The sequence below is a fragment of the Dermacentor albipictus genome, chromosome 5 (assembly GCF_038994185.2).
Source record: "Dermacentor albipictus isolate Rhodes 1998 colony chromosome 5, USDA_Dalb.pri_finalv2, whole genome shotgun sequence".
NCBI classification, from domain to species: domain Eukaryota; kingdom Metazoa; phylum Arthropoda; class Arachnida; order Ixodida; family Ixodidae; genus Dermacentor; species Dermacentor albipictus.
The window spans coordinates 154,927,163-154,941,324 of record NC_091825.1 but is presented as its reverse complement, the minus strand read 5'-3'; the positions used below and the strand labels follow the sequence as shown (position 1 = coordinate 154,941,324).

At 45.0% G+C, this 14,162-nt stretch overlaps 1 protein-coding gene across 3 annotated transcripts in view; it reads right to left on the bottom strand.

The window, feature by feature from the left end:
• Nucleotides 1–14,162, bottom strand: part of LOC135902316 (uncharacterized PE-PGRS family protein PE_PGRS20-like) — a 123,259-nt gene that overhangs the window by 24,256 nt on the left and 84,841 nt on the right. The window contains exon 1 of one of the 3 annotated variants that reach the window (XM_065432288.2): nucleotides 10,709–11,238. The exons of the other annotated variants lie outside the window; for them this stretch is intronic. Within the exon in view, the coding sequence (XP_065288360.1) occupies nucleotides 10,709–10,723 (15 nt within the window). The 5' untranslated portion in view covers nucleotides 10,724–11,238. Of the gene's footprint in view, nucleotides 1–10,708; nucleotides 11,239–14,162 lie in introns of those variants that run through there. 3 annotated transcript variants of the gene reach the window in all.

Genomic DNA, 14,162 nt, shown 5'->3' with positions numbered 1-14,162 from the left:
TCTTGCTGGAGATACGACTCTGGCTTGTGGTTTGACTTCGTAGCGGCTGATATTGGCTAAACAGTTTCAGGAGCTGGCATATGGCGGCGCTGAGTAACCCACTACCGACTCCTGCGCGTGCAAGTAAGCAATCCCCATCTCAACTTTTGTGTCCGGCCAACTATTGGCGTTTCGTGCGCTCGCGCTTCGATACGGCTTCCTGTTGGTCAATACGTGGTACATGAAAATGTTTTTGCGAGCGTGAAAGAAGCCCGCGAATACACGCAAAGTGCCTCGAGTGCATGGCAATTTTGCGTGTATTTGTGGGCTGCTTTCACGATCGGAAAAAAAAAACTTTTATGTAGCACGTATTGAGCAACAGAAAGCTGTATCGGGGCTTTTTCATGTTGCTGTACAGTTTTCTCATTGACACTTTTCATCTAAATATAATATTTGAGAAGTTGATTGAATAGTTAGGACTAATTATCTTATTAGACGGGATGACAAAAGATAATGTCAGTAGCTCCAAGCGAAGGCAAACAACATTGCTTTGGTTCTCTCCAGCTACTTGGCATTTGCATATTATTAGGTGTTGCCTCATAGAGAGCTCTGGCGTGCTCACTAACTTTCTGCTTCGTCTGCGATATTGTATAGCGTGGCCCCATCTCTGATTTAATTTACTTAAACTACATTGTAAAGAGGACACTTCGTCTGCTGAAGAATTCTTTACCTTGCCGATATTCACGGCCATCTTGAAGTTAAATAATATCTAAAGCATATAATATACGTGGCGTTTGAGATAACTTGCACCAAGCCTTAATTTAAACCAGGTTGTGCACTACCTGACCGCAGCCAACTCATTAGTTTTCACTGTCATCTTGAGCAATTCGATGTATGCATTTACCACGAGATTAAGTCATGAAAAAAAACATTATTTAACCAAGATTTAGTGCATCTACATATAAACGCAAGCCTTCGGTCGTGAAGGTCTCAAAACTTATTGAGTAACATCCAGTTAATTTTATTTCATTAATATTGCCATTGCGGTTTTACTTTCAGACGGAATTGGGGACAATTAAAAAACGCGCGAGACCTTAAAAAGTACCACGTGACTAGGCAATTGCTTTATTGTGACGTTTGTGTCAGCTTACTGCTTTCGAATGAGTAATTTTTGCACGCAGACTGAACGCATTAATATAGCGCAAGCGAAAACAGTGGTTTAGAGCTGATAGCCATGACTGTCGTCTTGGATGCAACATCATTTATCGCCACAACCTCCTCGCCATTACGCAATCTGTCAACAGCGAAAATACTCTCAGATTTTCGAAGAATAGTCATGCGTTATTTATCCTTATATGCCACGGCTCCGTTTGATCCAGCGCTTCAGTTGAGAAGTGATGTTATTAAAAGTGGAAGCCCTCCCCCCCGACCGTTGTCTTCAATCCATCATCCTTCTGCCTATTCAGACATTGCGTCGGCGTGCAGCATCGATCATTCGTTGGAAGTTTTAGGCCACTATAGTATATGCACAGGTGCCTCGTAATTGGTCTCTGCATTCTATTCCATTCGTTCTTTAGATCTAATGCGCTTTCATTCAAGCCCCGAAAACTGAAACCACAGCAGCACTCTTTATACAAAGAAAATTAACTAGATTTTGGCGAAGGTTGTGGGTTATGGGTTTGGCGAATGCGAAGGTTGTGGGCTCGGTTCCCACCTGCGGCAAGTTGTTTATTCATCCACTTTAATTTTCATCAATTTATCGTTTCTTTATTTCATTTATTAAGCACAAGTAATTTCCTCTATGTTCTCCTTGGTGTCAGTGTTTGTCGGCTTCTTATGATATGACTAATAAAAATCTGGCCCCTCGGTTAACTCCCTTCTTTCTCGTTTATTACATAACGAGGGTCTCGAATCCGGCAACATTGATGCCTTCAGGTAGCATGTGTGGGTTTATTGACCAGTTGCCTTCACCCAAAAAGTTCAAGTTCTTGTGACGCCTGCGGCAAAAAGGACGTTCCACGTCCGCCGCCAAGGTCTGTGAGTGGTGGCACTGGCTAACACTCCCAGGGTTCTACTAGGACACATAAATACCCAAGAAAGTGGATGGGAAAACGTGGCGTGGTAGCTCAATTGGTAGCGCATCGCACGCGAAATGCGAATATTGTGGGTTTGGTTTCCACCTGCGGGAAGTTCTTCTTTCATCCACTTTAATTGCCATTAATTTATCGTTTCTTTGTTTCACTTATTAAGCACAAGTAATTTCTCCTATATTCTTCTTCGTGTCAGTGTTTGTTGGCTTCTTATGGTATGACTACATATATATGTGTGTTTCAGGAACTATCCCAATGAAATCTTTCATTGATTGCGTGGGCTGATGACGATTCCGTCAACAATCGCTCACATACAGTGGAGGATAGGTCAAGAACCTCGTGGTGTTAAAACAAAAAATATAAATGAACATACGAAAGTAAGATATCATAAACAAAATAGAATGATGCGTATTATACCAATAAGCCTTGTGCACTGGCAGAAAAGCTAATTCACTTCGTTTTCTTTTTCCTCTCTTTATCGTTTCGGTGCAAAATCTTGTTATTAGCTATCATATTGCATCAACTGTTCATTTGAACTTTTAGGGGTTATTCCTTTTGCTTTAGTCATCATAGCGGCTTGGTGGATTTGTGCGTTCAAGCAACATCTTCTAAGGTATGGTACACGCTATCTCATCTTACGGTTTTGTTATTCTTGATGCAGACGTAACGAAAATAATAAAAACAGAAGAAAACCAACCGATACTTCATAAAATTCACATCACACCGCTTACATAAATGAAACGATGTTATTAAAGAAAACGCGAACTACTTATATGCGAGCTTCCGCTTTCTTTCTTTCTTTTTTTTTCCTGCATCCTTGACGATTCATAACAAAAAGAAAAAGAAATTGTGCTGAAGCTGGTAGCTTGCTACAGCAGTCACAGGACAAGACCAAGGGCTAGATACAAGGTTGCTATAATGAATTCTCGTGAAACAATCATTCTACAGTGCTGGACTTCTCTGCCCATTCCTTCTTTCTTCGTGAAAGAAAGCAAACATGGTAGGTGAACGCAAGCTCTCGAAAATTGAGTGCTCCACTTTGCGTGTTAGAATAACATTCCTAGCTGCCTTTTTTTCGAAAGTAGCTTCTTTCGGCGACTTTCGTGCACCAGGCTCGAAATTCACTTCAATACGTTCACTGCATGGCATGAATTGTGCTCGCTTCTTCGCAGGACTTCTTCTACAGTTTCTTCTAAGTAGCCTTTAAGAAGCGTTCTTAATTCAAAGCGCAATTAGAGGGTGAATTAAGATATTATGTTCCTCAAGAACAATCTGGCCGGCCTGAGAAACAGTGACCTCTTTTGTTCCAAACAAGGAAGGCAGCACTTCGGCGTCGATTACACTACTTATAAACGGAAAGCCAGCAACTGAGACGCGGCGAACTATTCACGAAATTCAAAGTGAGATGCTCCGCGCCCCCTTTGGATACACAATGTCAAACACGGGACGAAGCGACGGAAAGCAAGAAAAAAAAATGTAACAACTGGGGACGTACTAAACGTATACGCAATTACATGGTTCCGCGGATGATATCGCCGGCTGAAATGCCGGCTAAAGTTTAAAACAAGGGCTGACTGTGATGGAGACGAGTCGCGAAGACAAAGGGGGTCATGTTATCGCGCCTAACTTCATCCGCTCCGGCGCGAAATTCGCGTTCACGCGTGCCGACGTCTCTGCAATGACAGCGCTTGTCTCGCGTTGGCAGAGTTGGAATAACGCTACCCCGTGTGTGATCGCCTTCCTCGAGACCCGCTTTGTAACTGCTTTCTTTTTTTACTTCTATTCTTTCTTCGAAAAGTTCCCTGACGCGGAGTCTATATTTAGGCAACGCATGAGCGCATTTGTCCGCGGAGAAACCTCCGTCTGGCCCTCTGCAGAGCTTTCTTCGATTTTTGTCACTCGCGCCCGGGAACAGGGTCTTTCGAAAGCATTTTGGGAGAAAGCGATCCTCTAACGATGCGGATACAGCTAAGGTGGCTGCGAGCGTAGTTTAAATAAAAAACAAACGACGTCTCGAAACCTGACTTAGCGACGCTCTCGACCTAGTCTCCCAAGAGGGACCGACGCCGTACGACCGAGAAGGCCAAAACGATCCTTCGCATCTGGCATGTTGTTTTTTTTTTGCGCTTTTTTATAATGGGACCTTAGCGCATTTTTTTTTTCTGTAAGCAGCTCTTCGCTTAAGCTCGATATTAGCGCAGGAGAAAATAAAAAACATGCAGAAGTAGACCTGCACGGCTCTCGAGAAGTTGTGGATCGCGTTAATCAGCGAGACAACGCGAGAATGTTTTCTGTCGTCCCCATCATAACGAACAGGTCAATGGCACCTTTAAACCATTCTCGCATTATCACTTGTTTCTTGCGGATCCATCGGCAGGCGTTCTAGCAGATGTTGACAAACTGAGCGGCCATGCCAGTGGCATTAAAATGGCTGGACGATTTAAATAGTTCGAAAAAAAAAAGGCATACAAGCCATCTGAACAGAACCTTACTAATACATTTTTGCCGGCGAGTCAGGTTTGCATGATCGAGCCGATATCAGTGCGAAACAGATCAGTTTTGTTAGACGCGAACTCTAAGCTATTCGCGATATTGTTTCTTTTTTTAAGACGTGCGCTTGACCTGTCCTGTCTAAACGTGGCAGTCTGCCTTCTTATTCTTTCCTTCTATTCGTAAGCTCACTCGTTCGAGTAATAAGCGACGTCTGTTGATATTTTCGTCTGGTACTTTTCTCACGGGCCCTCTAACCAAATACTAACCAAAGCCTACTTTCTAGCTAGCTGCGCATAAGAAACTAGCACGCGAAGTCTTTTCCTGTTCATCGAAACCTGCCATCTCGAAACAAGACGGTTTAAACCCGCGTTAGTGCAACTGTTCCAGTTTTCGTTAGCGTCAAGGCATCCCGAGAGCGTGAATGCGAAGTACATTTCTGCTGGGTAAACGCAGGAGCACCGTTCCGTCGTTCCCAGCTGCTTAACATTTTGCATGTCTTCTTGAGAAAAGCAGTCTCATTAAATGGCTCGCCTACCGAGTCGTACACTCAGCCCTAATAAAAGCCACGCTTTGTTCACCCTCCCAAACAAGGGAAGCCATAGAAAAAGTGCGATCGTTAATTTTGCATGAGGATGCTTTTAGCAAATTATAACGACTCGCTCGACGCATCTTGTAAGGTCAGTTTCACGAACTATTTCTTCAAGTCGGCGCTTGTGTCCCTAATGACGATGCTCACGGGTGTAGATTAAATGCTCCAGAGATGCGACTAGGCTTTGTGAGATGTAGCAATAATTTTAAGTCCCTTGAGTTCGTTAAGATGCGCAGAAGTTTCTATTTTCTCACCCTGCTTCTCGAAGAGAGATTCCTAGCCTGCCCCGACGAATATTTACTTAAACAGCGGAAGTCAGCGCATTTTATTTTGCAAGCTATCGCGTCACACGTTTCGCATTGCTTACAGCCCTGCATCGTTTTTGTTATTGGTTTTCTATCTTGTAGCGTCTAACCTTTGATAACTCCACAGCCACCGTGGCGGTTCCGTGGCTGCGGCGCTGAGATAACCACGGGATCGGGGATTCCTTATTAGGTCCTGGAGGTCGTATTCCGATGGGTGAGAAAAACTATAATATTACTGTGCGCTGAGGTTCTTAGCGCTCGACTGGCCGCTCGAGGCATCTTGCGTGTATTTGCGGGCTGCTTGCACCCTCAGAAAAACACTTTTATGTAGCAGGTATTGAGGAACAGAAAGCTGTATCGGGAGTTTCTCATGTCGCTCTACAATTTTCTCATGTAACCTTTTCATCTAATCACTATATTTGAGAGGCTTAATAATTAATTATCACTAATTATCTAATAAGGTGAAATTACCTTGGTTCTGTCCAGCTACGGGGCATTCGCATATATTTTTTTTTTAAATTTGGCGAAAGCTACGCGGGACATCCTGTACATATGGCAAGCTGCCTGATGCCTGGGCGTACGGACAAGCCTTATGCGCCACCAAAAGCTAAGCCTGACGACGGGGACAAACAGACGACAACGACGACGGATCGCCCGCCGCCCACATAGCGTTCTTGCTGCTGCGAATGTCGCTGTAGCTGTGGAACGCCACAGGAGAAGCGAGTCTTCATTTATTTCCAGCCTACTGAGTGATGTCTACGGCCTTCGCCGCACATCATTTCAAACTGTAAGCAGGTGCCCAGAGCAGCAAGCGCTCTAAAATATTCAGAACGAACCCCGCACCGCTCTCCCTCTATCCTCCATTGAGACTTCAGCCATAGCTCAAGTGCAGCCTTGGGACGCAAAACCCATCGCTCATCATCAGGAACGCCTGAAGAAAGCGATGTTTCTTTCTGAAAAAATTTCGCTCACGTTCGTGGATTTGCACTGGGTTTATCGCTATTTACTACCACCATGCGTTGAAGGTTAAGCCTTGAATAGCGTTACGCATAGGACTTAGCATTGAACATTTGACTTATTCCTTTTTCCTTTGTTACTTTTGTATGACATTAGCTGGTGTCAATACCATGGAAATGTAACTTTGACGAAAACGTATATGGTATACACGCCAGTTAATCCATTTTGAAGAAGAAAAGAAAGGTCACACATAGTATCTGTTGGGAAAGAAGGTCTGGTCTGTTGCGTGCATATTAGAGTTTATCGGCGTGACTAGCCTCCTTGAGTCCTTATTACTGATGAAATTCGTGACACGTGCATTAGGGCGAAATATAATGCTTGCAGGCCGTTAACCTATACCTAAAGATCACTTATTTCTAATTGTCAGAAAATAATGTATAAATGTTAAAAAAAATATGTATGCATTCATTTGATGCACAAAGAAATCAACAAGAATGAAAAACAAATTTGGCAGTTTTGCCCAAAGGGCGAAATATTGACAGCGATAGCAGGTTTAGTAGGCTTAGCGACGGAAGGGGGCGGGGGGGGGGGGGGGGTTGAGGCTTCCTCGGACGGTCGTCGAAACATACGCCGGTGCGACATGCTGGCGCAACGTAGCACGGAAGGAAACTCCTGCCGCGTAAAAGGAACAAGCATTACCATGCGTCTGACAACGTTGGCGTCATGAGAAGCGTCGCCTGCAGGGGAATTCGATAGTGCACGAGACGAGACCGACGAGAAACCATCAGCGTTCGTCGACGCCCAATTAAATATTAGGTGATGTTAGCTTGACGTTAAGTGCCCGTCCCGCCCTTAGCAGTGCATGGACACACGGCAGCTGAGCAGGAACGCCATTGGGCCAGCAGTGGCTTCCGCACGAGGCTCGTACGCCGGCAGCGGAAAGCGGGACGCTCTGGCTCTACCATCGAGGCGGCGATTGAGCGTAGACCTCTGTCCGTCGTTGTTGCAGCCAAATGCGCTCCACGTCTCTGAAGGCCCTCTAACCCTCCGCGTGCGAGTCGTGCATGCGCCGGACAGCACGACAGCGGCACCGGCGGTGTTCTTGCGCCTCGAACGTCCTTTTGCCTGCCAACCGTTTGAGCGCATTTAGAGCGTTAATTCCCCTGCGTATCATGGCCATTGTGTTGACGTTACTTGAACCAAAAATAGGCCAGTCGTAGGTGAAGTGCGGGCGCAGCCGAAACGTGGCTGACTGACCAAAGCAAGCACCGAGACGGAGCTCGTATTTTTATTGAATGAGTGCTTCATTCTTGCGGTTTAAGAGAAAAAGAAAAGGGGAAGGAAAGGCTCACAGGTCAACAAAAATAACCGTCCTTTTTCCCACCCTACGCAGGGAGGAGGGGGTTAGGGATTGAAAGAAACTTCATGAAGCAACACTGATGCTACAAGAGAGTCCATAGTGGATAATTCCGAATCAATTCTTAGGCGCCTTGGGTTCTTTAACCTGCTCCTAAGTATCATTACATAACCGTTTATGCATTTGGCCCCTATCTAAGTTCGGCGGCCGTGGCTGGCGATTGAACCCACAATCTCATATTTTATTCCCGCAGGCACGCCGCTCCAAGAGCCGATGCCGCAGCGCATTATATACACAGGTCTTTTCACATCATGAAAACTACGCGCAGGTTTTCTGCTCTGACAGCTCGGTCTTGTGTCTCGTGCTTCAACTCTCTTGAATTCTGGCAGCACGTAGCCCTAAAGTCCAGTGGGGAACGCTGCGGCAGCAACCGAGTTTCTAGTGAAAAGTAGCAGCTCGGCAAATAAATGTAGTGTGCGAAGCCGCCGACAATTGCTTCTCACTAGATTGCTATCACGTTCTGATGAATGAAACGGAACGGAACGAGAGGGATGACAGTGTCACCGCTGTACTTACGCTGTATGTTTGCTCACACACTAAACAGTTCAACTTCTGCAATTACATTACATTGTATAATGGTCCTATTTCACGAGATTCGATGTATGAGCTGCTCACGTGTTACGTATAAATGCAGATTATCATTAAATTATGAGGTTTTATGTGCCAAAACTACAATCTGATTATGAGGCAAGTTCCCGCGCAAATGCCTAGCCCTCGTGAAAGAACTTGGCAATAACGCCTTCACAGTAAGGATTCAGTGGATTCCCTCCTAGTGGCATTGCTGGCAACTGATGCTCTTGCATACACACAGCGATTTATCATCCTCCCAAAGTCAAGGGCCCAAAGAGTAATCAAGTTAAGAAATCTGATATTCGAAATCACTTTTGGCTGCTATGGTTTCCACGTACCACATATACCATGCGTAACCAAGAAATTTCGTCGAGAGGAAGCCTCTAAGAGACAACAGAAAATTTGAAACATTGGTACACCGACTGCGTCTTGGTACTGCATTTACGAAACACTTCTTGTACAGAATAAAACGTGTCTCCAGTCCGCAGTGTTCTTGTGGCCACCCAGACGAAGATGTGCATCATCTTCTTCTCGAATGCACGAAATACGATACGCAAAGAACGGTACTGCAAGCTAATTTGTGTATATGAGACAGAAGACCATTCACTCTTAAAAAGATACTTGGCCCATGGCCAACTGCGGGCCTTCAAAAAAGAGCACTTCTTGCTCTGAAAATGTTTTTAGAGGACACCAACATTTTGGGAAAATATTAGGTATCCCATGATTCGAATACGCTAAATGAGTTACATAAATGTTGTTGGTGATTCATAGGTGGTTTATGTGGTCATCGCAACTTTTACGCAATATGTAAAACTCTGTTCTGTACTTGCAGTGTATTATATGTGTTGTGTGTTTTGGCTGTTCAAAACATCTGACTTTATACATGTGTACATGGACTGAACTAATGCACAGAACTTTCCGACTCATGTACTGTTGGACTGTATATTTCTTATTCATCCAGTGTTCTACTGTGTGTTATATTTTGTGTCGCTATTCTACCTTTTTACGCAAACTTGTTTCGTTTGCCAAGTGACAAGGAGTAGCCGGTGCCACCATAAAGGCGCCAACCTCTCCTAACATTCACTTCAATAAAAAAAAAGCCTCACTTCTGTGTCGAATAAGGACAGGATCTGTTAGTACACTAGCGTAGGTATTTAATACGGAGCGTATCAGTTCTCTGAACTGTACGACTTGCGACGATGCAGGAGACGTTAAAAAATTAAATTGTGGAGTTTTACATGCCAAAACCACTTCCTTATTATGAGGCACGCCGCATGGGAGGACTCTAGAAATTTGGGGATCTTTAACGTGCGCCTAGATCTAAATACACGGGTGTTTTTGCATTTCGCCCCCTTCGAAATGCGGCCGCCGTGGCCGGGATTCGATCCCGCGACCTTGTGATGACCACTGAGCAACCACGGCGAGTACAGGAGATATTGAACACTCTCTGTAGTCGTGCCCGAAATACCGAAAGGAAAGGGACGCTCTCCTGAGAAATCTGAAACAAAATGACCTTCCGCCTACGTGCCTGCAACACCTTGTGTTCCGCGAAGGACCACTTATAGCCTGCAAAAAAAAACTTCACGTCTCCTTATCGCATGTTTAAAAGAGACACCACAGTGAGTCCATAAGAGACGCTCGGGCGGAACGATTGCCGGCCTTGATCGCCAGGCTAAAGCCGCCTGTTGCTACAACTCACTAGCACCACCATGTCGTAGAGGGGCACACCGGAGTAAATTCGAAACTGGAATTCTTTAACGTGTACTCAATGCACAGTACACAAGCGTTTTTTGCATTCCGCCCCAACGGAATGCGGCTGTGATAGAACCCGCGACCTGGTTCGCACCAGCGCGACGCTATAGACACTGAGTTGCCATGGCGGATAAATTTACATGATTGCACGATTGCAGATGTGTTGCATTGACGCTGAAATGAATGCATAGGAAGCACCAAAATAATAATTGTGGGGCTTCTGTCATCATTGCCGGTTAATTCCGAAGTCTTGGGCTACTCGTACGATAAGTTTCCTTTCGTGACTTTTGAAAATGTTCCAATGGCGTACGACGTCTGACGCGCCAAGAAACATCTGCTTTATCCCAGACGACGAACTGTATTGTTATCACCAATATGAACTGATATCTGTGGCGTTATGAAGAGAAGAGGGAAGCCAGGATTTTGCAGTGGGCGTTTTTCTAAACTTTTGCATGCATAGCGAAGGTATGCCTAAATTCAGATGCCTTTGATATAAATTGCGCTGAGGAATGGCGATTGCTGAATAAATAAAAACCAAAGTAAGGTAGTCGCTCACCTTCAGCATGTGCATCCTGAGGCGTCGGCAGGAACGTTTTCCAAAGACGGCTTTTCCTATTGGCCGTTCAGGCAGCGCACTTCAGTTTTCGAGCGCTGCCCGCTTCGGGTCAGGAGAATGAAGCGAAACGAGTGTGCGATGTCACTTCCACCGAGTCGACGTCCAATGTCACTGCACCGAACCGCAGCTAGTCCACTCCGTCAACCGTAGTCCGACGCGGAAGGACGCGCAGGCGTGGAGGAGCCACTGCGAAGCCTTGGAACCAAAGCCGGGAGGCGATCCTGCTGCTCCAGGAACGGTGACGCTGTAGTCCAGGGTCTTCCCCTGCGTCGCCTCGAACCCGCTGTGTCGTGGTCACTCCTCGTGCTGCTGCCGTCACTGCTGCCGGTCCGCTTTGGGCCGCCTGTACTATGTGCACATGCACTCTCTTCAGTGAGAGTCTTGGGCGAAAGGACGATTGCGCATTTATACGGGGGGCCTCTCTCCACCGGTCCTCTTTTTGGGGCCACCACCAGCAGCCCGCGAGAGCATCCAATCCAGTTAGGTCTTCTTTCTTCTTTCCCTCCCGCGCTGCCTTCGCCGCCGCTCCTATAGATGCTGCACGCCGCCTGCAGAGCGGCACGAGGCGCTCGGCTCCTTTGCCTACTTCTTGTCCGCCCCCCCCTCCCCCTTTCACTCTCATCGGCGGCGGCACTGCTTGCCGTAGGAGGGACAGTGCACGCGTGTCCGCTGACCACTGTCCACGGCGCGCCTGGCGAAAGTGGAAAGAGCCGAGACCTTGCACTTTCCCTGTCATTGCCACCTCGCTTGTGTGTTCTTTTCTCCGGACCGCCTTCGCCTTCAGTTACGTCCCTTTATCAGGCGTGGGAGTCAGCAAGAGGTTCCGCAGATCACGCAGTCAATCTTGTCACCGAAAGGGTAAATAAAACGTATGTGTGTGTGGGAGGGGGGGGGGGTCGGAAGGGGGGTCTGAGCTGCTGATATTGTTCGCCTTAGGTCCGATCTGACCTAAGGTCTCACTTAAGACAAAGAAAATCATGAATCCAATGCAAGCCCAACTTTTACAATGACGAATGGAAAGAACACAGGACAGAACCTGTTTTGTGTACGTTGTTTCGTCGTTCATTTTCTATTTTACTCTACTGACCATGTTAGCCGACATTTTCTTACGAAAGTGAATATAATACCTTAAATTAAATTATGGGGTTTTACGTGCCAAAAGCACTTTCTGATTATGAGGCACTCAGTAGTGGAGGTCTCCGGAGATTTAGACCACCTGAGTTTCTTTAACGTGCACCTAAATCTATGTACACGGGTGTTTTCGCATTACGCCCCCATCGAAATGCGGCCGCCGTGGCCGGGATTTGATCCCGCGACCTCGTGCTCAGCAGCCCAACACCATAGCCACTGAGCAACCACGGCGCGTAATATAATACCTTTCTTCGGTAAAGTTTATCCCAGTCCTCAATTTATGCTTTCTCTTCTATCACTGACCACACATATAAATGTTGCAACTTTTTTATTCAAATAATCTGCGTTTGTGCCTAACACTGTATATCTTAATAAAGGGAAAATGAGACATCCACCCAGACGTAGCTAAGTGCTACAAAGGAAACCCATACGGACCAGGACGAATTTTTCTTCAACTGCGAAGCTTTTCTTTCGAGGAACCCGTATGAATTTCCTTTGTAGCACTTAGCTACGTTTGGGTGGATGTCTCATTTTCCCTTTATTAATTACTTCTCTACACCTTGCGGGTTTCCGCAGAACTATTGCGTCGGTATGTCTTATTTTTGCGCAGTTTATCGGGAGCACAGTATATTAAGATGTCTTTACCCTCGTATTTAGAAATGCAACTTAAGTTGAAGCCCATGCCTGACTTGATCTAAGTGGCGGCTGTGGTGAACGCGCCGAAGGAAACGCTGTGAGCGTCTTTGAGCCCGTTAACGCCAGGCGTCATTTAAATCAAGTCAAGCATGGGCTTCAACTTAAGTTACATTTCTGAATACGAGGGTTACACTGATAATTATTGCTTAATAGGCGAGTGTGTGCATCCTATTCTTGTCTTGCTTTAGCGCAACTCAGAGTATGAAGGAGCAGGGACAAGTGACAGGGTGAGCGCTCATCCTTTCACCTGTCATTTTCCTTCATACTCAAACTGAGTGGCGCTAAAGCAAGACAAGAATATGCCTTTAGGCGACCGACGTAGATGCTTTCAACGTCAAGTTATCTGCGAACGTGTGGTAACTAGTCAGCTAACACGTATCTATGGGGAACCAACAAACTATATGCATTCTGCCGTTCTTCAGGAATTTGTTGAGAAACTAATTGAAATATGGCTAAGAATGCCTGTATAAATTTGATGTCTGTTCACGCCAGTTTAGTTTTTGTCATGGATATTACACAGACCTAGCGCTCATCCATGTTACTGACCAACTAAAAAAGTAATTGATGAAAGATTTCTTGTGGGCTCAGGTTTATTAATATAACACAGGCATTCGATAGCATAAATCATAATATCCTACTTGCTGAGCTCGAGGTAATTGGAATTAGTGGTCCTACCCTTTCACTACTAATACGCTACTTATATAACAGAGTTAAAGTTGTTTCTGTTTCTAATGTCTACCTAGATAATTTCTAACAAGGATTCTAACAAGGATTCACATCCATATCGATATGGAACACATCTTTGTACCAATCTAAAGAAAAGGAAATTCAATTTTCACGATCGGAATAACGAAAATGTTTATTATATTCGTTTTCTTTTTCCTTTTAACAAGTGCTCTTGTATCAGTGCGAATCAATTCTTGTCTTTTTCCATGTCCATACAAATTTTCAGTTACGCTGTGATTTACTTTGCTGCCATGAGGTATGCTAAAACCTTGTATTCTTTTTACTAAATTCTCTCTTTTGTTCTGCGAACATTCGTTTATTCATTTGTTTTGTTTTTTTCCTGTGTGCTACCTGATTGTTCTACTGCTGCTTTGAGTTGTTAACGATCCTTATTGTTTTGTACGGGAAGTTCCAACACATCTTTTGAATATAGAACCACAAATCTATATGCTATTATTCATGTAACATGACTGAACCTTTAATAATAGAATTCTGATTCCGACTGTTCTTCTCTCCCTATGCCACATCTTAATCTCTCTTCCCTGATATAGGGCAGCCAACCGGCGATATCCTCCACGGTTTCACCCGCCTGTGTCTGTCCTTTCCCGTCATATATATATATATATATATATATATATATATATATATATATATATATATATATATATATGTGTGTGTGTGTGTGTGTGTGCATCTCCTGTGACTCAAAGGGGACAGAATTGTAAGAAGTTCAGCAAGTAGAATCTGGTATAATGAACAAACATTGTTTGAGTGCTTTCTCCCTATCCCACTCCTCCATTTATATCATTTATATTTCAATTAAATCACGCCTTTGCGAAAA